Below are 20,200 nucleotides of genomic sequence, written 5' to 3'. Positions count from 1 at the left end.
AGAAATTCTTTTGATAAATGATCATGATGCATGTATGGATGCCCGCAGCTGCCGCCTAAGTAAACTAATGCGTTTCACAGGTACTTTGTAGGTTGCAAGCAAGGAAAACAGTCATTTTATTGTCAAATAGCAGTGTTTTAAATGTAGTTTGTTGAGCGTCAACAGAGTGCAAGACACACCTCCAGCCGGTAAATGGCGCTGTGGCAGATAGTGACACTTGTCAATGTATTTCAAAGGTTTCCGGGAAGTTGGAAAGCTTGATAACATATCGAATATTCTAAATAAAGTAACACCGAAGTTACGTGAGATAATTAAGCGTGTGCCTATCGTGTACCTAAAGTGTGTGCTGTATGTAAATATGTCATGGTTTCGTTTTCGTCAAACTATGTGGTAAGCAAACTCCCCGCTTACTTGCCAAAAGCTAGTTAGCCAACTTCGAAGACTACAGTACTAGTAGGTACTTAACTATCATAGAGTCTATGGTAGGTACGTACGGCCCAGAGTTTTACAGTTAGCGTTAGCTTGGTGCAACCAAGCGATGCCTCTCGTCCCTGCAAACCAGCCTCAATTAATTCGCTCAAGTCAAAAGGATGAATATTATCAGAACTGTCTGAGGAACAACGCAAATGAAGCTTTCCAGACTCTTGCTGGTATGTATACTCTGTCAGGTTATGTCGCCGCTTCAGGTATAGCGATACCATTACATCATGATGGAGAGTTCATTTTAGCTAGAATATTTGTTAATATCTCCCCATGCAGGATCTAAGAGATGGCTGGACTGGAGGAAGGAGATTGAACTGCTTTCAGATCTGGCATATTATGGCTTAACAACATTTGCAGGTAAATATCCTTCCCTTCTCTAGCTTCTACGAATGTGCATTTTAAAGTCTGTAGGCGTAAAAGCTTTCTTCTCTATCAGCCCAGTTAACCAAGTATAACCAAACATCTGATACAGACAAGTCAAGCAACCACTGTGTGCTGTACAAACAAGCTCTTGGTCTGACCGAAAGATTGGAGATGGTATGCATGGCTGCTCAAATCTTCTCAATGTGTTGCTCAGGTTACCAGACATTAGGAGAGGAGTACGTTAACATCGTCCAGGTGGACCCCACCAAGCGTCGGATCCCCTCTCGCACTAGGCGAGGTCTCCTGGTCTTCTTCCATACATTTGTGCCATACCTCCTCGACAAGGTCCTGATCTGTATAGAGAATGAGCTGGAAGCTGGGGAGGAGGGGGCTGGCAGAAGAGTTGCTTCCAGCCCTTGGAGCCCTGCAGTGTGGCTGAAGACCTGGGTACGGAGGGCTGTGGGGCAGCTGACGGAGCCCCAGAGGAAGGCGTGTGTCCCAGCAGTGTTCGCCCTCCAACAGGGCCTCACTATTCTCCACAGGGTCCATGTAGCGCTGTTTTACATCAGTGGGGCCTTCTACCACCTGGGAAAGAGGACATCGGGTATCAGCTATGTGGGTAACTTCATGGCGCCATACTGTTGTATCCTTGTCACACTTAATCTAAGCTCTACCGAAGCATACTGACCCAGATCATGCTTTTCGGGGAGACTGAACTAGTGTTAGTAAAGGGACATATTGTTTATGGTAGTGCAGTGTGGCTTGTTTGTATGAATTTCAAAGGTAAAAAGGCCCACAATGTGGTTTTCTTTTCTGTCCTGTCAGCTGCGGGTGCAGAGTGTGAGTGGTGATGACCAGGCTATCAGGAACAGTTACAGGGTCCTAGGATTCGTCTCCTTGCTGCAGCTGGCTATCACCCTGGCCCTGCAGCTGAACAACTTCAGACAGAGACAGAGAGCCAGACAGGAGTGGAAACTACACAGGAACCTGGCCTCCAGGTACTGTTCAGACTGGAACAACAGTAAACCATTTGGTTGTAAACATGAACATATGACTCTGAACAAGAGTGTTTGGTGTGGATGTTTGTCTAGATCACGTCTACATCTGAGTGTTGTGATTCATGTTATGATCAAGTGTGTGTGTGTGTGTTTAGTTCCCCTCAGCCTGTAGATACGGTGTCCCATCGGCCCTCTCGCTGTATCTTATGCCTGGAGGAGAGGAGACACTCGACCTCCACCCCCTGTGGACACCTGTTCTGCTGGGAGTGCATCACTGAGTGGTGTAACACCAAGGTGAAAGCCGTGTATTCTTAATCCAGGTATTTGTTGAACTACTAAAAGACAACCCCCTGGTGACTTAACTAAACGATGTGGACTTTGCAGATGGAGTGTCCACTGTGTCGGGAGAAGTTCCAGCCTAATCGACTAGTTTACCTGAGGAACTTCTAGGCACAGACAACCACACAATCCAGGGTTGTCACAAACACTGGATTACAGCAGCAGCAAACTGCATGAAAATCGGTCTATTATTTTTTTGTGCAACAAACTAGATATGCCTGCCTGGCATAAAAACGTAGCCTCATCTTTTTCCAGCTGTTAAAGTTATGGACTAAGCTGTACAGTAAAATGTTCTGTCTGATTAACTCCTCTTTGGTAGGCTACATTACACTGCATTACACTCGCAAAAATACATATAACATGAACTAAATGGCATTATACATTTGGCAATAATAATTGAGACGTTTATTTTTTATAATAGAAAATGATTTTTGGATTGTATCAGTCTGTAATTTGTTTGTCAAATATGTGAACGCGTACAAAATTGTATAAATTACGTTCGTAATAAATTGTTTAGATAATAAAATATTAATTATCCTTTTGCTATATGGAAGCTTACATATTCTTTATTTTAATGACAACTTTGGGAGCGCTCAGTAATTCATTGATTCAACTGAAACATGACTGATGACAACAAGGTCAAGCTAAGTTAACTGAAGTACTAGTTTTTTATATAGATATATATTTAGTTTTACTGTGGTTAGGAAAGATGGTCGATCCTTTGGCCAATTTGACTCTCACACCGACACGGCATGGTGAGGGAGCCGCGCAGGTTCGGAAATGTATTAAACAAATGTGAAACCCACTTGACTAACTAGGTACAGAAAATAGGCTGTCACTTTGCTAGCTAGCCAGCCGAAAAAAAAAGTTGAATGTGAAGTCTAACGCATTCATTTCGTTTCACTGCAGTAGCCTTTAAAACGATGTGAAACATGTCAGTAAAATGACAGAGATAACCAAATGCAGACAAGACTAGTGTAGTCCCAGCTTTCAATCCTTTAAATCCTCAATTTGATCCGATTATCAGACCAAGGTACCATATGTGCACTGCCAGAGCAAAGTGTAGCTATACTGACCAATCGCTGGGATTCCCAGATGAACCGTTGAGATACCTGCGTCGATCCGCGGTAAGAAAAAAACCTACTTAAAAACTGATTGTGACGGATGCATTGGTGTTTGAAGTCATGTACATTTTATGAATGTATTGCCTCCTACTGAGTATTAGTTACTACTGAAACTTGTTACATGTTATGTTAGTGTATTTCTACATTTTTTCAGAATGGCTTGGACTTCTCAGAGGGGTCGGAGGAGGGAGTCATCGTCACTCTCAGGGCATGTGCATAGAAAGCCTCAAGTCCAACGTAACCTGTCATTGTCAGTTAGTGGGGAAAATGTTAACGATCTACTTGAGCTCCTGTCCATGCTCAGCAATGACAAAAACACACTCCCAGGAGCCTTGGATGACATACTTGGGAGCACATCAGTTTACTCTCAACCAGAGACTGTCTTAAATCTCAACACACACTTGACTGCAACCAAGAGCAGTTGGTGTGGTGATCATGGGATATCCTCCTATTCTGCTAACAATGAGACTCCTCTGTGTTTCACCAATGAAGATACCTGTGGTCATAGGAATAGAAGAACATGGCCAGATTATGGTCGACATTATGGTTCAGCTCTTGGTGGATGTGTTGGAGCCTGTCAGTATAAGCATAGGAAATGTCGTGACAAACATCAAGAGAAAGCAGTAAAAGATCATGACTACAAAGTCCCTTTACAATTCATCCCAGCTTCACTGACTTCTACCTATCCAGGCAGTGCTTCTGACCCTGATTTCCATAGTACTTTAGACAGACCTCAAAGAGAACTCATCAATGACACTCATTGTGTAAATGATGCCTGTCTAAAGCAGAGTGAGCATGTGTCAACATTTCAAGACATTGTGGAATCTTCCTGGATATCTGCTAGCCTGCATCGGTCCATGTTGGACATAGAGATAGGCCTATCATTTGGAGATCTACAGCCCCAGGGGCAGACTACCTCAGGGAACATTGCCTTATCTGCTACAAAAACACCTTTAGATAGGGAGACTCATGACTCTGTGGTGTCTTGCAGTGCCAAAATGTCAAGCTCTGTCCTCCACTGTCATCCTGGAGACACAAAGACAAATTATACCTGCAAGCATGGGTTTTCTACAGAATGTCCATATATTTACAACGTTGACCAGTTGACCAATCGTCATTTTCAAAGAGATAGCATAATGAATGCCACTGCAGCATTCACAAAATGTGGTATGCCGGGTGAACCATTCTCAACAAAACATTGTGAGTCAACATGGAAAACACCATTGGAAGTAAATGGGGCAAATCTCGACTCTTGCAAGGAGTGGCCTTTATCTGAAAGCCTTAGTTGTCAACAGAAAGAGGTTGCATTTCCAGATAATGTTACAAGATGGCCTAAGGAACTTGCAAGCCCATCAGATAGTGGGTATAGTCTGTATGCCCACCCTTATCACACGAGAGGAATGGAGACTTCATTTGAAGTGCCTGATGTTAGAAGGAACTTTGAAACAGCACAGAACCTGTTCTGCGAGAAAAGACTTGCAATGGTACATTTAGATAAGACGGCTTCTATGGGTACAAAGAAAAGTGAAAATAAATGTAAATATCTAAACAAACAAGATGGTGGTCACACAGGTGTGGAAAGAGGCTCTCAGAGAAAGATATCTGTGTCAACTTCAGCCGAGAGTCACTATTACCCAATACATGAGGAACGCTCACAGGCCTCTCCTATTTACACAATGAGAAGAAGCACTAGTACTGAGTATCGTGTTGAGAGATGTGGGGCAGGAAGAAAATCCTTGTCTGTAATGCCTCAGTCCATGTCTATGGTAGGTGGACACCTTGACTTATAATGGTTCTTGTACAGAGCGTGGGAGTGTTTGGGCAAACACATACATTTTGTGTCTGAGTATGTGAAGCGTAACACGAGAGGATGTCCCTGAGCACTTAACCCCTTCCTCTGTTTGAGCAGCAGCCTGACGCCACAGAGATTTGCAGTTCCAACCCTGCGGTGACAACAGAGAAAAGGTAAGAAGGAACATGGGAGCCCACAGGTCAAGTCACTGTTACAACTCACTGGCTGTCACAGGCTTAAGAGAAGAAGTGAGCCGAAAACCTCTGAAAGGCAATAGATTTGTTCAACAAGAAGTGAAGAGCGAGGCAGGGCAGAGGTCAACTCCATTTTCACTCAGTTAATTCCGTTTGGGTGTGTGTGTCCAGGTTCCTGGAACTGTATACATTCAGACTCCAGCAGAGCTGCTTCAGGGTCTGGGTGCTTCAGTGGAGGTCCTCCGCACAGGCCAGACATCAGCATAGGAAGCACCTACTGACCAGCGGCCTGTCTGCTCTCAGATGGATGGTCCTGACACGCCGTGCCCGGGCTGACACTCTGGCCAGGAGGAGGGAGGCTCTGACCCTTGCCAAGGCCTTCCATCAGGTAATAAGTAGTAACAAAAACAGTGTCCCTGTGAAGAAATTACTCCTAACCTTACTCAAATGACAGTTCCTAATTATTTTGAGTACTGCATAATGCTTCATATTAATCATGCTGTTTACATTTAGTCTCTTTCCCATCAGGATGAAACACTATAAATCACTTGCGGAATTAATAATATACATACTTAGCAGGTAGGGACTTCTGCCAGGCTGGAACTCCTGCCAACATTCCAGTGGTGTCTGTCTCCTCAGGGAGTTGTCTCTTGTTTTAGCTGTAGGCAATCATACAGCACAAACAAACACTCTGGAAAACGTGTAGAGTTTAGAATGTGATAAGACGCCCCCTCCAATGAGTCCTACTAACTTAACTCTTCCAATCCGACTCCCCAACTAAGCACACGCCCTCTTTGTGTCTCAGTGGAAGAGTCATATGGAGGAGAGACGATGCTCCAACATGGACGTCCAGATTGAGGCAGAGGTGAAGAGGCTGCGTAGGAGGCTGGCCCCGCCCAGAGATACTCTGGTCCTGAGGACGGCCGACTGCGCCTGGCGGAGCCACCTCCAGGGCCTGCAGCTGCGCAGGGCAGCGCTCATCCACCACCAGTAAGGCCTTTGACCTTCCACCTCTCACAGAATCACAGGAATTGTACTTGCTTTTGCTCAGGTTGACATGCGGTGCTGATGTGTAGGTGTTTACTAACTGTAGATGCTTGTACGTGTGTATGTGCATGTGTTTGTGTGTATGTGTGTGTATGTACATGTGTGTGTGTGTATGTACATGTGTTTGTGTGTGTGTACATGTTTGAATGGATGTCTCTGCATCTCCAGTCTGACTCTGCTGTATAAGCACTGGCTGCTGTGGAGGCAGGCTGGGTGGAGGTGCCAGGCTGTGGTGCTACAGGGGCAGCGGGCAGGGCAGCTCTGGGAGAGCAGGCTGAAGAGACGGGCCTACGCCGTGTGGAGCTCCACCTGCACTGCTGCACAGCAGGCTGCGCAGCATCACAGGTAACACATCCCAGGTGGTGAGGATAAGCAAGTTGAAGGTGCTTCATTAGCCTGTCGTTACCATATTGATTGAGTGCTTTGCTGTTTATTCTTCAGGAGGTTCTGTCTGGCTGCAGCCTGGAGGGTGTGGCGAGCCCAGGCTACACTGAGGGAGGACATGTGCTCAGTTCTGACCAATCAGAGTGCTGGGATTCACAAAGAGAGCCTATTGCGGCACAGCATCCAGCTGTGGAGAGAGAAGGCAGAGCAGAGGAGAAGACAGAAAGAGAGTCGACGAGATATCAGCAAGTCCGTTCTGGTTCCCTCCAGCACCTAGAGCTTAGCTCAACTCTTAACACAATCCAATCCAGCCACATAGCACTTCTATATTGTCTACCCCTCCGAAGCCCAGTCGCTAATATTTATGACCAGGAGCAGCTCTGGGTGTCAGAGATACTCCAATACTCGTTATCCCCAAATGTTTGTTGTCCCCTCCATGACCCCCTCCCTGTCCCTTCCAATCTCCATGTGTCTATGCCACCATGCAGGACGGCGGCCCTGTGCTGGAGCCTGCACACACATCACTCACGGCTGCAGCGTGTATGTGTGGAGGCTGATCACGTGTTCTCCAGGCACACGTTAGCAGGCAAGTGGAGATAGCCTTCTCTGGACCCTAACCAACCGAAAGCCGTTTGGTGTATCAATGCCAAATTCCCAATCCCATCTCACAAACAAGAATATTACCTGTCTCGCCATTGACAGAAAGCCAATCAAACTCTTGTTGGGACCAGCTGACAGTCAAGCAAACCTGATTTCCCTCGCCCAGTGGACAGGCTGATGTGGAAACAGATGCTATTGGCCAAGCATCCGTCCCTCGCCCAATCAAATGTGCATTAGAGTCATTGGGATGATGGATGTCTTCGGGCTTCCCATCTCCTCCCCTGTGAGCCCTCTGTTGAAATTGGGAGGCAGAACCAAAACCAGACCCTTAAGCCTAATATAATATTATTAATATCATAGTCGTATTATTATTATTATTACTATCAACTGTAGAGAAAATGCAAAACAGATCTAGTAGTCCAGGCTATGGGCCACATATCCTGTGTCAGCACAACATTCCACAAACTCCATCTCTCATAGGACAGATATGAAAACGGGCGAGTCATAAATCAACATCAAAGTGTGCTTCTCTCCTAGTGGCATTTGAAAGGTGGCTTCAGAGGAGTGCCATGGCGAAAGAGGCTCACAGAGCGCTGCAGGAAGGGCGCCATCTGCTGGAGAGGATGGGACTGCAGACGGTGTTGACACGCTGGCGTCGAGCAGCACGCGCCTGGAAAGAGGCACGGGCCCTGCTGGAGACACGGACACAGACACAACTGTCAAAGTGAGCTCAGGGAAAAGGCCTTCATCTCGGTTGAATTGATCCCCTGATGATTCTCCATGATTTCCCCCCAGCTACTTGTGTCTCGTGTGTGTTTGTTGGCGTTTGGTGTGGTGCACTATATCGCTCAGCTGATCATCGCCCTGCCCCTCGCAGGATCCTGAAGGGCTGGCGCGGTGTTGCCGAGCGACAGGCGGTGTGTTTGAGTTCCTGCTGCAGGAGAGAGCGCCGGACAGCCACACACGCTCTGAGGACCTGGGCGAGGGCCAGGGAGCTGCGGGTGCGACACACACACCTCCTCACACACCTGCTGGAGACCAGGAGGACAGCGGGCCCACGTACTCAGACAGGTTGGCTTCCTGCCTGCTCCTTAACGAGGCGTGCTGTCAGTCAGTCCTGCTCTCTGCAAAACTGCATTGGCAATTCCTTCTCTCTTTGCTTGTACAACAAACAAAAAAGAGTTAGGGAAATGTTCTATTCTAAATTTCTATGCAGAGGTTGTTGATTAGTCACTCAACTATCCTCTGGATGTTTCAACCGATACAAACCTTTTTTAATCAGTAAATGATGTTGGGTTAATTTCTCCAAGATCTTGCTGGCGCTATTCCAGCTCCATTGAGCTTTCCTCCCAGGTTGCCCAGCACCACTGGCAGACTGGAGAGTGTGATTAACAGTCTGAAGCTCCAGGTGAGCTTCCACAACTGGAGGAAGCAGAGAATTCAAGTCACACAGGCCAGGTATAACATCTTTCATTCACCCATCTCTTCCTGTCACCACTCCTTCTCTCTTCTTATTAGTGACGATCTGTGAATATACTTTATTCTCTCTCTCTCTCTCTCTCTCTCTCTCTCTCTCTCTCTCTCTCTCTCTCTCTCTCCCTCCTCTCTCTCTGTGTTTCCCCTCCCCTCGTCTCAGACTGTACTGCAGTGCCTTACAGCAGAAGCAGGCCAGATTGGTGCTCCAATGTTGGCATGGTGCAGCAGAGGAGGTCCAGGAGTCCCAAGTGCTCCGGTTCAGGGCCAGCCTGGCAGCGCTGGGCGACACCTTCACCTCCTCCCCCACCTGCTTGGAGAGCAGCATGGGGTCCACACATCAGGTGCTCTACTGCCACTAGTTCTTCTACATGTCACCTGTGTTGCCAACCTGAAAGGACTCGTTAGAATATGATCACAAAACTTGTGTTATTATTCTGTGCCCTGAGACCTATACAGGGACCATGTGTTTGATAGATGAGTCTAGTTATTTCTGATTTACCTTTAAAGTCTCCAATCTTAGCAGGTTTTGAGTGCAATTGGTTGTTGTCTTGGTGAATCAAAGTTTCAGGTGGATCACAACTTCAGCTCTGGACTTTGTAATTGGTCAGTACTTGCATCCTCCCCATTGGACACTCACGACATGAGGTCAGTGCATACTGTACTTGATCCTAGATAGTCTGGGAATGAGAGCTGTCATACAAAGCATTTCCAGTACCTTTAGTCAGGGTTACCTTTGTCTTGCTCTCTGTCTCTCGCTTTCTCTTTCAGCTTACATTCAGATGTTGCAGAAGACGTCCAAAATGTCAATCTGTATCAACACTCGGATCACAGGAATACTGATTCAAAAAAAGGTCACCAATTAAAGGTACTTCACAATCTCATACATGTGCAAGTATATGCTGTACTTGAAGTGTCATGTCATTTCTGAATGAAACCCTGTTTCTGCTGCCGCTGTATTTCAAACAGCCCCTGTTCTCCAGCTTTGTCATTGAAATTCAGCCTTGCAGCCTTGGACAGCCGGGGAACTACAAAGGCACCGACTATTTTCTTTACCCTGTACTGCCTTTCGAAGGACATTTATAAATAAAAATGAATAAAACATATGGAGTCCCTATTTGATAGAAGCAGATGACCAAGGTTGAGGTCAGTCATGGGTTTCCAGAGTGGATCCTAAGAGACAACATGTCAAGGGAAGATAGTCCCTTCACCTCCCTCCCTCTCTGTCTGTCTCTTCAATGCTGACAGGCTGTCACCCGTATCTGATCCAAGGATTAGAGGCACTGGAGTGGTAAATGTGTGTCTGTGAGAAGACTCACATTTGCCAGATATACCTTCCATGCTTCCCAAGTACCCAATGTCCTCAAAGTTATACAACTACCCATTCATTATATCCTGGATCTTAAGCTTATCAACAAGTCATTGTAATTGAGAATGTATTTTTGAAGGCACAGTCACACAATCTTGACCTGCTTCTTTCTGCACCCTAACATGACAGAGACACGTTCACAGTGAGTGCTGCAGACATTCTTCTAAAGAGAGTAATGGAAGACCCTTTCCCCCCCGTACGTGTCGCAGGTTGTGTTCGTGCGTGCCGCGGCGCGCATGCTGCAGCCCCTCCTCAGCATGGCGTTCTCTCAGTGGAGAGAGCACGTCTGTGCCAGCCGGGCACGGCGCCAGCTCTCGGGTCAGCTGCCATGCACCAGGAGATGGACCTCGCTGGCCCTCACCTTCGGCCTGTGGAGGAGACAGGCACAAAGCTGGCAGCAAGCAGAGAAACACAGGGTATTCATGTCCTGTGTAATTGTCATCGACCTTCTCCTGTGTGCCTGATGCAAATTAGGCAACTGTGAAAACGAGTGTCTCTCTATCCTCCGTCCTCTTAACATTAGCTGTCTCACGCAGGAAGCGGTGTTGCTGACTTCCTGTTTAAGCCAGTGGAAAGGGGTCTCTGTTCGTCAGAGGGCACAGGCCCAGATGCAGAGGAGAGCTGAGCAGTTTCACAGCGCCGCGCTCCTCCGCCACGGCTTCTCTGCATGGCACCGACAGGTATGGAACCCACGGTAGGGTTTCTGGGTATTGATGTACATCCTTTAGATCTGTCGTTTGATGCGGTGGGCTTAATCGGACTCTCTCCTTCCCTTCCCCAGCTGAGGAGGGTGTGTGTTGGCCCAGGGACGGTGGCCGGGGCCCAGCTGGCCAGCAGGACAGCCTGGCTGCAGAGGAGAGACGAGAGGCGGAGGACACTCTCGGCCTTCACGCTCTGGAGAGCACGCTCCAAACAGTTCCAGGCTGTCACAGCCTTCTACACTAGCTCCACACTCACCAGGTGTGTCTGTGTGTATACGACCGCACCACAATTCATTCCAAACCACTGAATTCTTCCTGTCCACAGCACCGTTAGTATTACAACACCAGCCTGGTCCGTGGTGTGTGCGTTGCAGGGTGTTTGTGGCGTGGCGGGGCTACGGTCAGCACCACAGGAGCATGATGGCTCTGGCCCGGGCCCAGCTCCGGCAGACGCTGCTGGGTAGCGCCCTGGCCCGCTGGAGAGGGTGGACCAGCCGTCTGCAGGAGGCCAGGAGGAGGGGGGAGGAGAGGCTGGCCCTGCAGGCCAGGGAAGGTCTGCAGCGCTGGAGAGGACACACTCGCAGTAAGACCAACACACAGGCTCACGCCAGTGTCTGTGGCCATTGTGGGCTCGTCCATCTGTCTGTGTGTGGCTGATGGTGTGTTCCCTCTTTGTGTGGTCTCTCCATAGGGATGTGTGTCTTGCGGCTGCTTCTGTGTCAGTATGTGGACGGAAACAGAAGGAGAGTTGTGGAGGAAGCTTTGCTCATTTGGGTCAAAGAAGCCCACAAAGTTAAGAGAGCGCAAGACCTACACCAACACAACCTCACAAGAATGTAAGTGAAAAACTCTTGTTTCCTTTTTTTATCCGGACCATAAAACATTTTTTATACTGCGTATCTCTGAGTTCAGTTGTCATGCCAAATGTTTTAGTTCAATACTTGTGCTACAGATGACAAATCCAGGTTGGGAATGTTTATATTTTTGTCCTTCAGAGTCATACAGAGATGGAACATCTACTCCCAACACAGAATGAAAGAGCAGAACTCCATCCTCACCATGGAGGTGCAGCGGCAACAGAGAGCCATGCAACGGGCCTTCACTTCCTGGAGAGGGCGTGTCTTACACAAGCAGGGTGTGGCCAGGACAGTGGCACATCACTGGAGGGTTAGGGCACGAGAGAGCAGGGCAGCCAGCCACTACTTAGTCAGACTGGAATTACGCTTTTTCTGCATGTGGAGACGGGCACTGCTGCGGTGGAGGGAGAGACGCCAGCGGGCACGCGAGCTGGGCAGGAAGTGGGCCCTGCGCGCCAGACAGAGAGCGACAGACCAGGAGAGAGCGCTGGTGTTCTGTGAGGACAGAGAGAGGAGAGAACTGGCACAGCGATTCTGGTACTGGGTCGCTCTTCACCGGTCGTGGAGGAGGAGTCTGGATTTCCACCAGCAGATGCTCTGTCAGAGGTTTGTGTTGTAGGTATTGTCATCTCTTTGAGTACCAGCGCCTCAGGTTCCTAAAGCGTCTCTGCTCGTGTGGTCTCCCACACAGGGCCTTCCTAAGCTGGCATGCTCATGCTGGTCCAGCACTTGCACGCAGGCACTGTGGTGCCAACCTCCAGAAGAGTAGAGACCAGAGGCTGGTGCTGCAGTGTTTGACCCGCTGGAGAAGTGAACTGGGGCTGGCGCAGCACAGACAGGAGGTGCTGGGAGAGAGACTCACCCAGAGGAACAGAAGATTGACTGAGGACACCATGAACTACTGGAGAACAGCCACTAGAGGGAGCACCGCACTCAGGCAGCTCAATGACGGAAGACTACAACAAGTATGTTGGACGAGTGCGCGCACACGCACAGAGCCGCTATCACAAACATCCGAGACTTGGACAGTTGTTGTGTTTTTTCTTCACAGTGTATGGACCACTGGAGGACAAGGACACACATATCCAGAGCTGCCAGAATGATGTGTGTGCAGAGAGCACAGAGAAACACCCAGCAAGTGTTGCTTGCCTGGAGGCAGTGGGCCAGAGGTACAATATCAACACTGCTACTCTGTGTCCCTGCAAACACAGTGGGTATCTATGAGTGTTGACATATTTGATGCTATAATGTGAACAGGCACATCTTCCGTTATAGAGAAAGTTTCATATTTTACTGCCACACCCATCTGAGTGGAGGTTGGGGGAGACACCAAACCCTGGAATGTGTGTATGTGTGCGTGTGTTTGTTCAGTGTCTACAGGACAGAGACAGATGGGAGAGGCGGTGGGGCTGTGGCTGGAGGGCCACAGAGTGAGCACAGCCTTCCAGCTATGGGTCAGAGTTCACCAGAGCCAGAAAGACGCCTCACGGCTGAGCTCAGCTCACCTCGTTCGCAGGTACTGGAAGTGTTTTACGAATGAAGAGTCAACACCTGGGACTCCTTAGACTTCTCTATGCAGACTGTGTATCTGTCACGGATCTCTAAACTGAAGATATCAATCACAAGAGATCTCTCACTTTTTTTTTTTTTTTCTTTTTTTATCGCTGACTTCTTGTCAAGGTATAGTGTTCTTCCCATGTACTGTAGGTTCTTTCAAGGATGGCGTGAGGTCGCGAAGGTGGGCATGTTCACATTGAGGAGCACAGAGAACAACATGTGTACATCACTGATCCAGTCTGCGTTCAGACTCTGGAGGAGGCATGCTGCATCCCATAAGGCCTCTCAGGACCTGGCTCAGAGAGTGACAGACAGGAGGAGGAGGAGCCTGCTGATGTCATCACTCCACGTCTGGCATATGGAGGTAGGCTACGTTTCACATGAATAGTTCACCAAACATATAATTCGGTGAAGTGGGTGCAGTTGCAGGATCTGTGGTTAGGTCAGTATGAATTCCTGCCAAGACATAATAAGAGTTCATCGTAAGTGAACTCAAGAGGAACATTGGTGAATGCACGGCGATCTGCAGATGAGGAAAGGTAGCACCACTCGTTCCTTCAATGTCTCTCCTTCTCAGGTCCAGTCCTGCAGGAGACGTTCGCTCCTCCTCTCAGAGAAGTACTATGCATGCTGGGTGGAGAGAGCCACGGCCAGACGCAACAAGAGAAGCAGTCTCCTGGAGTGGAGACTGAGGTGAGTTTAAAGGCTATGTCTAAGTGACCCAGCTTTAGGTGGGTGACTGTAGAAAGGGTTTTCCTGATAAGTGCATGCTAGCATTGTGCTGCTCCATGCTATGTTTTTCTGCCACAGGGAGTATATAAGGAGGTGGAGGCTGGAAGCTGTTCTGAGGAGGGTGCAGAGGAGACACACCCAGGGTCTGTGGGACAACTGGAGAGACCAGACTGCTGCGACACTTCTGCTTAGGACCCTGGTAAGGACATACACTCACACGCACAGTATATACAGTACATACTCAATCAAAACAAACAGCTGCTTTGTATTTTGTTGACACACCTGTTTGTGTGTGTGTGTGTGGGGGGGGGGGGCAGTATACAGACAGATTGCAGCAGGGGGCCTGGCTTACCTGGAGGAAGCGACACATCAGAACCCGGGTGTCTAAAGACCTCGCCACTCGCTTCAACAGATCGCTGGCCTCTCAGGTGAGAGTGAGAGACTCGCTGGCCCAACAGCCATATGCATGGTTAAACATGAGGATTTGAATATGTGGGGATTTCTTTTCATTTGTGTACTGCACTAGCTCAAATACGATTGTGCCGTATTTCACAAGGCCAACTGTACCCCTCTTAACATGACTTACGTGGCAGTGCTGCCCACTCCGACATCAGTTATGCCTGTGTGTGTTTGACTTAGGTTTTCCACGCATGGAGAAGACGGGTCCTTTGTCCAGTGACCAATGGCTGACACGTCAGCCAGGCATGGTCTCGGAGGCTACAGCTGACTGAGCTATGCAACTGTCTGCATGGCCCTAACCCGCTCACCCCACCCTGAGGGTACACAGGGTCACACTGATAGCTCCCTGACTGGGAGTCCCCTTCACCGGTGATTGATGTGAGCCAGCTGCAGGACAGCTGGGGATCTGAGAGCACTGGGCTCCCAGCTCTGCAGACAAGGGGCTGTAGCAAGCACCATGACTGTTCATTCAACTTCTGTGTAAAAGTGTTGTGTAAAAATGCAATGTAATAATAATATAAAACTTTCAATCTAAGTTTTTAAAAAAAGAATGTCTTTGTTATTGTTGTTTTAATGTATATTTGATAATAGCCTACAGTGACCTACTGTAAATAAGCATATTGAGTTTACTGTTACAAAACATGGTTCACCGCTATCAGGCTATCTACTACTGTGTAACGGCGCCTGTTTCTGCTAGTCTCAGGTTTCACCTTGTCTCCTGCCTTATAACCTTTAACACACATTAGAAACCTCCGGAAATTAATGAATAACACACAACCTAGCTACAACCTTTTGGCTCAAGAGCAGCCACATTGTTTGTATTTTTTTTTTTTACCCCCAGTCAATATTTGGACAGTCCTGTTGGTGTATAGTTGTAGTGACCTACTGCCCACCATCAGGCAGCCTGCTTATCTCTGCATTAGGGGGTCATAGTGACAGAGGTGGGTTATACTTAGACTAAAGCCAACTCACGGGCCATACTGTATTTCAACGGGTTCACAAGAAGGTCCAACGTGGCCAGTAAGGTAGGCTGATGCAACCATAAGCTCCCAAAAACTTCCCAGTGGTTGACACAGTCTGGTGGGCAGTGCTAAGTTATGGAAGTGGCTGAAAACACATTCACATTGCAAAAATATTTTTTTATTGGCTTTTCTTACTCCATCACCAAAATGAGTAAATAAATAAAAACAATAACTGAAATGACTACTTGCAGTGAGGTCACTGCTAATTGCTTGATACTTTTAAGGCTTCTTGTGAAAGCATTAATTAGCAGCAGTAGGTTGATACTGTAACAATGTTCTGTGGTAGATTACAATGGTAATCAAGGACACAATATGGTGTGCGGGTTCTTGTAACCCCTATGCTTCCATTCCAGTGTTGCTCAATTTATACTTTGATTCAAAAACAGTTAAGTCTTTTACAACACCTACAATAAAAACATTTCAAAATACAAAATCTTTCTTTTATCATCCAGATAGCCTTCCTTCGCTGTAGTGCTTATTTGGATGCATCATCCAGGCAGCGCAGTTCGTAAGTGTTTAAAATGAGTTAGACATCAACAGCAGAGTTTACTTCCACAGGTTCGGGAGGAGCGTCGAGAAGCTCAAACATGTCGTCGATGACCTGCCACAAGCAGTTCTCCAATGGGAAGTCATTGTCAACCAGGTTGACTAGGAAGTAGTTGTCATGGATGTATTTGATGATCATGCGAGAAGGTGACTCATCTTCATATAGTTTGGCCCACTGCTCGATCCACAGGGCAAAGGCCTCGTCCTGATGGACAAATGTTTAACATTCAACAGGTTTATCTTTATAGCCCTTTTGTAATATTTATCAGTACCAGAAAAAAAAAAGAAAAAAAATCCCAAGGGCAGTCCTTTCATGGGACTTTCCCAAATGTCACCTTACCTTCCAGTACATGAAGCTGACAGGATCCACCACAGTAGGCTGCACTATCTCCCTGCCTGGGAAGATGGCCCACGTCACAGCATTAGGCTGCATGTCATGGGCATTTGTTGTGTTCTTACCCTGGATAGGAATTACAGGTGCCATGACTCAAAATGTGTAAAAATACAACAGTAATACAATTGTTTACTAAATATGCATTTGTGCTAGCTCAATATACAAAACTTACATGAACATTGACAATATGGTAGTTTACACGAGGCTCATATTTCTTTAATACTTTGAGAAGGGCTGTTACGTTCTCACTCGAGGTGAAAAATTCCAGATATGCCTGTTGGAGTAACAAACAATGATTCGTGTTGTGAAAACAACCATTTCCATCAACAACAAAAAATCTTCGGAACTATGAACTTCTGCACACATACAGAACATATTAATGATGGATCTCTTAAGTTTGTCTGACGACAAACCTTCTGAAAGACGTAGCCTCCTGGAGGTCCCCAGCCCACAATGGGGTCTGAAGAAGGCTTGCCATTGATATTGGGTTGGGAGTTGATGGTGAGGACCCCTCTCCGATTCACCTTCTCCAACTCATCCTTTAGCAGGTTGGTCTCTGTGGCGAGAGGTTCATCGTTCCACGGCAGACACATCACCTAAACAGCACAAGGGAATGAGCCACTGAGCTAGCGGGCAGGCGCTTATGGGCTTTGTAAGCGATGAAACGGGACTTTCATATGCGTGGCCTTGAGATGTGATATGAAGGTGTGTCACCTTATGTCCGTTTTGGTTGGGCTGGGCCATAATGTAGTTGGTGAAGACCTCATAAACGCTGGCTTCGCTTGTCAGCTCTTTGCCCCACATCTGTAGCAGCGCATCCTTTGAGGACTTACTCTTTAGATAGAACAGGTAGTAGTCATTCAGCTCCCCAAAGGCTGGAGAGGACGAATTACCCCTTCAGTAACAAAAGAAAACCATGTCACATTTACAAAGACAGTTTGCGAGGTCGAAACACATTTGTTGACTTGGAATGGCTGACTGTAGCTTTACCATCTGCCGTTTGGGAAGTCATCCCAGTCTTGGGTTCTGTAGATGTAGCTCTTTGGTCTGGAGGCCCAGAAGATTGGCCTGACGTCCTCCACCTTGCGCTTGGGGTGAGCACTCACTGCCCAGGGGAGGGGCCGTCTGGAAATAAAACCCTCTCAGGTCAGCATCATTTGTTTTGAAATGGTATCCTAAATATAGCGGTCATCAGAATAGGTTTCTCTCTTGCCAAAAAAAACCCTTCTGTTCCTATCCTTCAACAAAAGCTGTAGCAGGGCACAGACCTGGGGTCCTCGTTCCACATGCCCAACTGTCGAAGCACCTCCATGGTGGCCACCTCACGGTTGAGGGTGTAGAAGTGGAGGCCTGGCACCTCACCACTCTTCAGCAGTACACGGCACATGCCCACTGCCTGCTCTATGCCATAGTTGCGGATGGCAGCGTCATTGTCCTTGATGGGCTCGATGACCCGTGTGATCTCCTCTGGGACCTCCAGCTTGGACAGCTTCACCAGCTGCTTCAAGGACTGGTAGCCCTGCAGGAACAATGGTTGTATAGATCTCAAATCATCTATCAAACCTCCTGTGAGGGTTTAATCCTTGTGTGTACAGCGCTGAATGCCCATACACTTTATCGACAGAAAGATTATTGGCATGTTATTTGTAATAACATTTCAGATGTTTTCTAGGAATAATTGATTTACACTTTGAGGGACTAAGGTGTAAGGCAACCACATTTCATGTCCATGCTAGTTAGATATTAGGAAAGCATGTGATACAAAAGCAAGGCGTTACAAAAGTACAACCTGCCTTAATTATTAACCTTTGATCATCTCCATGCAACTGCCCTGATAAACCAGTTTTCCATGTACCTGGATGGGGAAAATTCCAGGTAGGATGGGGCAAGTGATGCCAATGGCCCTGCAATCTCTAACAAACTTGAGGAAGGTGTCTGCCCTGAAGAACAGCTGAGTTATGATGAAGTCTGCTCCAGCATCCACCTTCTCCTTCAGATGTCTCAGGTCATCAGTGTAGCTCTCTGCTTCAGGGTGACCAGTTGGGTAGCCTGAGCAAAAAGAAAACAATATGGATATTCAGAACAAACAGGACCTATCAGAAGGTAGGCTTTGAGATCACACATCCCTTAGCAAATCAGCGAGCCCAAAATGTAGAAAATTAGTTACGAAAAACCATCTGACAGTGACGTCAAAGTTTTTGTTAGTACAACAAAGGGTGTGTCTAAAAGATTTAGCCCAGTCTCTTTTAGGAGAATAAATGAATATATGTATGAACTTACGTATGGAAAAAAAATACATACCTGCAACACAGATGTCAAAGTAGTCGTCAAACTCGCTGCGGATGTGTTTGACGAGGTCAGTGGCATAGTTAAATCCTCCTTCCTCCTCCTCCCAGTCATCTGCAACCGGGTCTTTAAAAAAACAAAATACAGAAGATTGTTCGTTGAGGAAGTGGGTTCTAAGTTCATGTTTATGGATGATTTTAGGGTTTTCTTGATAAAAGCTGTATAACCACTCAGTAACAAATACAATATCTTCAAAGGGAACTGACCTCCTCTCAAAGCCATTATGTTTTTCAAGCCAAGGCGCTTGGCTTTACTGAGGTAGCCAGTTATGGTCTCTCTGGTTTGATTGCAGCAGGTCAGATGCAGGATGCTCTCCAGACCACAGTAGTTGACTGCTGTGCTCGCGATCATCATAGAGGAGGTCTCTTTGTCTGACCCTGGGTCCCCTGCTGGGTGCCAGGTGACATCTATGAAGAGGGGCCCTCCAGAGCCCATTCGGTCAAATCTGAGAGAAAGAGATGACATTATGCAATCCAGATATGCCTTTGTTAGAAATACTCAGAAAGGTTTAGTTAATTAATTGCCTATAGTCAGAATATCAACATTTGTTTACTTTATGGAGCAATCAATTTGGGCAAGATTTTTATTTACAAACCTAGATATGAGATTGACAGCTCCACTCGCGGTGCGAGGGGGGAAAAACTCCAGAGAGAACCAATTGTCTCCTGACTCAATCCGCCGACGCATCTTGTCCCGCAGCCTGTCCGTACGGTCGGTGTCCAACACGGGCGTAGAGCTGCGAGAGCTCTCTTTGGAACTGTCGCCTCCGCTGTTGCTCGCTCCGCTGGAGTCGCTCTTGCATGATTGCCACTCGCCGTCAACTCTCTGGACTTGGTTTACCATGATCCCGGGAAGTATCTATATATTATCTAAAGTCACAAAAAACGGCTACAAGACTGTCCTCTCTTAAATCAGTCACACACACACTGGAAATATCCGCTCAACACTTTTTGACCTTCGTTGCACACATTTGCATTGTGTACACAAAAATTGATGGGCGTTCCACCCGTTAAAATATCATTACCAGCACAACCCTTCTGTCGTCAGCTCAGTAGGGTTTAAAACAAACGTAGTATTATTTAACTATAAAGAACGTGCAAGTCCCAATGGAAATAACAATGGGTGGACAGACTCATCGTATCGTTTCGTATCGTATCGTAGACTGTATATTTTCTAGCTAAATCTATCAGCTCACCTCTCAATCAAGAATTGTGGTTGTTCCCAAGTAGTCTTGTCCTGCTCCCTGCTCAATAACGCGTTCTCTGAGCGACTAACGTTAGAAACGCATAGCCCGTCTTTATCTTCCAAGAAAAACATGTGCCTTCTGATAAGTTTTCGTGTTTTTATTTTTTCTATTCTCGTCTCGACATTTGTGGGGGATCCCTTCCTGGAGGGTCCTGTAATTGCGTACACTTTACGC

General features: G+C 47.1%; 5 protein-coding genes across 5 annotated transcripts; 4 read left to right on the top strand and 1 right to left on the bottom strand.

Annotated features, from left to right (window-relative positions):
- The first annotated feature begins 229 nt into the window (after positions 1–229).
- On the top strand, positions 230–2,731 carry pex10 (peroxisomal biogenesis factor 10). The gene is made up of 6 exons (XM_084680441.1): positions 230–650; positions 760–840; positions 1,061–1,461; positions 1,672–1,844; positions 2,000–2,138; positions 2,229–2,731. The coding sequence occupies exons 1-6, from the start codon at positions 539–541 to the stop codon at positions 2,292–2,294; spliced, it is 972 nt and encodes a 323-aa protein (XP_084536567.1). The 5' UTR covers positions 230–538; the 3' UTR covers positions 2,295–2,731.
- A 166-nt stretch (positions 2,732–2,897) lies between these two features.
- On the top strand, positions 2,898–7,001 carry LOC146252299 (uncharacterized). The gene is made up of 7 exons (XM_084679029.1): positions 2,898–3,310; positions 3,462–5,073; positions 5,217–5,272; positions 5,465–5,681; positions 6,099–6,283; positions 6,509–6,685; positions 6,782–7,001. Exons 2-7 carry the CDS (start codon positions 3,463–3,465, stop codon positions 6,999–7,001), a joined length of 2,466 nt encoding a protein of 821 aa, XP_084535155.1. The 5' UTR covers positions 2,898–3,310; position 3,462.
- Positions 7,002–7,880: 879 nt separating this feature from the next.
- Positions 7,881–10,063, top strand: LOC146252298 (uncharacterized). The gene is made up of 7 exons (XM_084679027.1): positions 7,881–8,048; positions 8,202–8,395; positions 8,635–8,782; positions 8,961–9,141; positions 9,363–9,445; positions 9,569–9,665; positions 10,046–10,063. The coding sequence occupies exons 1-7, from the start codon at positions 7,894–7,896 to the stop codon at positions 10,061–10,063; spliced, it is 876 nt and encodes a 291-aa protein (XP_084535153.1). The 5' UTR covers positions 7,881–7,893.
- A 338-nt stretch (positions 10,064–10,401) lies between these two features.
- Positions 10,402–15,576, top strand: LOC146252297 (uncharacterized). Its single transcript, XM_084681230.1, has 14 exons — positions 10,402–10,582; positions 10,703–10,846; positions 10,948–11,126; positions 11,242–11,450; positions 11,559–11,703; positions 11,863–12,330; positions 12,416–12,689; positions 12,776–12,893; positions 13,096–13,240; positions 13,432–13,645; positions 13,859–13,974; positions 14,092–14,212; positions 14,331–14,441; positions 14,653–15,576. Exons 1-14 carry the CDS (start codon positions 10,403–10,405, stop codon positions 14,701–14,703), a joined length of 2,475 nt encoding a protein of 824 aa, XP_084537356.1. The 5' UTR covers position 10,402; the 3' UTR covers positions 14,704–15,576.
- Positions 15,577–15,590: 14 nt separating this feature from the next.
- mthfr (methylenetetrahydrofolate reductase (NAD(P)H)) lies at positions 15,591–20,162 on the bottom strand. Its single transcript, XM_084681231.1, has 12 exons — positions 19,976–20,162; positions 19,376–19,649; positions 18,987–19,225; positions 18,736–18,846; positions 18,290–18,483; positions 17,703–17,953; positions 17,425–17,559; positions 17,149–17,329; positions 16,848–17,030; positions 16,607–16,708; positions 16,381–16,500; positions 15,591–16,245 (listed from the first exon to the last, which is right to left on the bottom strand). The coding sequence occupies exons 2-12, from the start codon at positions 19,621–19,623 to the stop codon at positions 16,021–16,023; spliced, it is 1,989 nt and encodes a 662-aa protein (XP_084537357.1). The 5' UTR covers positions 19,624–19,649; positions 19,976–20,162; the 3' UTR covers positions 15,591–16,020.
- Between the last annotated feature and the right edge of the window lie 38 nt (positions 20,163–20,200).

Source organism: Hypomesus nipponensis, chromosome 18, assembly GCF_054491055.1.
Source record: "Hypomesus nipponensis isolate SF chromosome 18, ASM5449105v1, whole genome shotgun sequence".
Taxonomy (NCBI): domain Eukaryota; kingdom Metazoa; phylum Chordata; class Actinopteri; order Osmeriformes; family Osmeridae; genus Hypomesus; species Hypomesus nipponensis.
The sequence above is the reverse complement of the archived record's forward strand: the minus strand, read 5'-3'. Positions and strand labels throughout refer to the sequence as shown.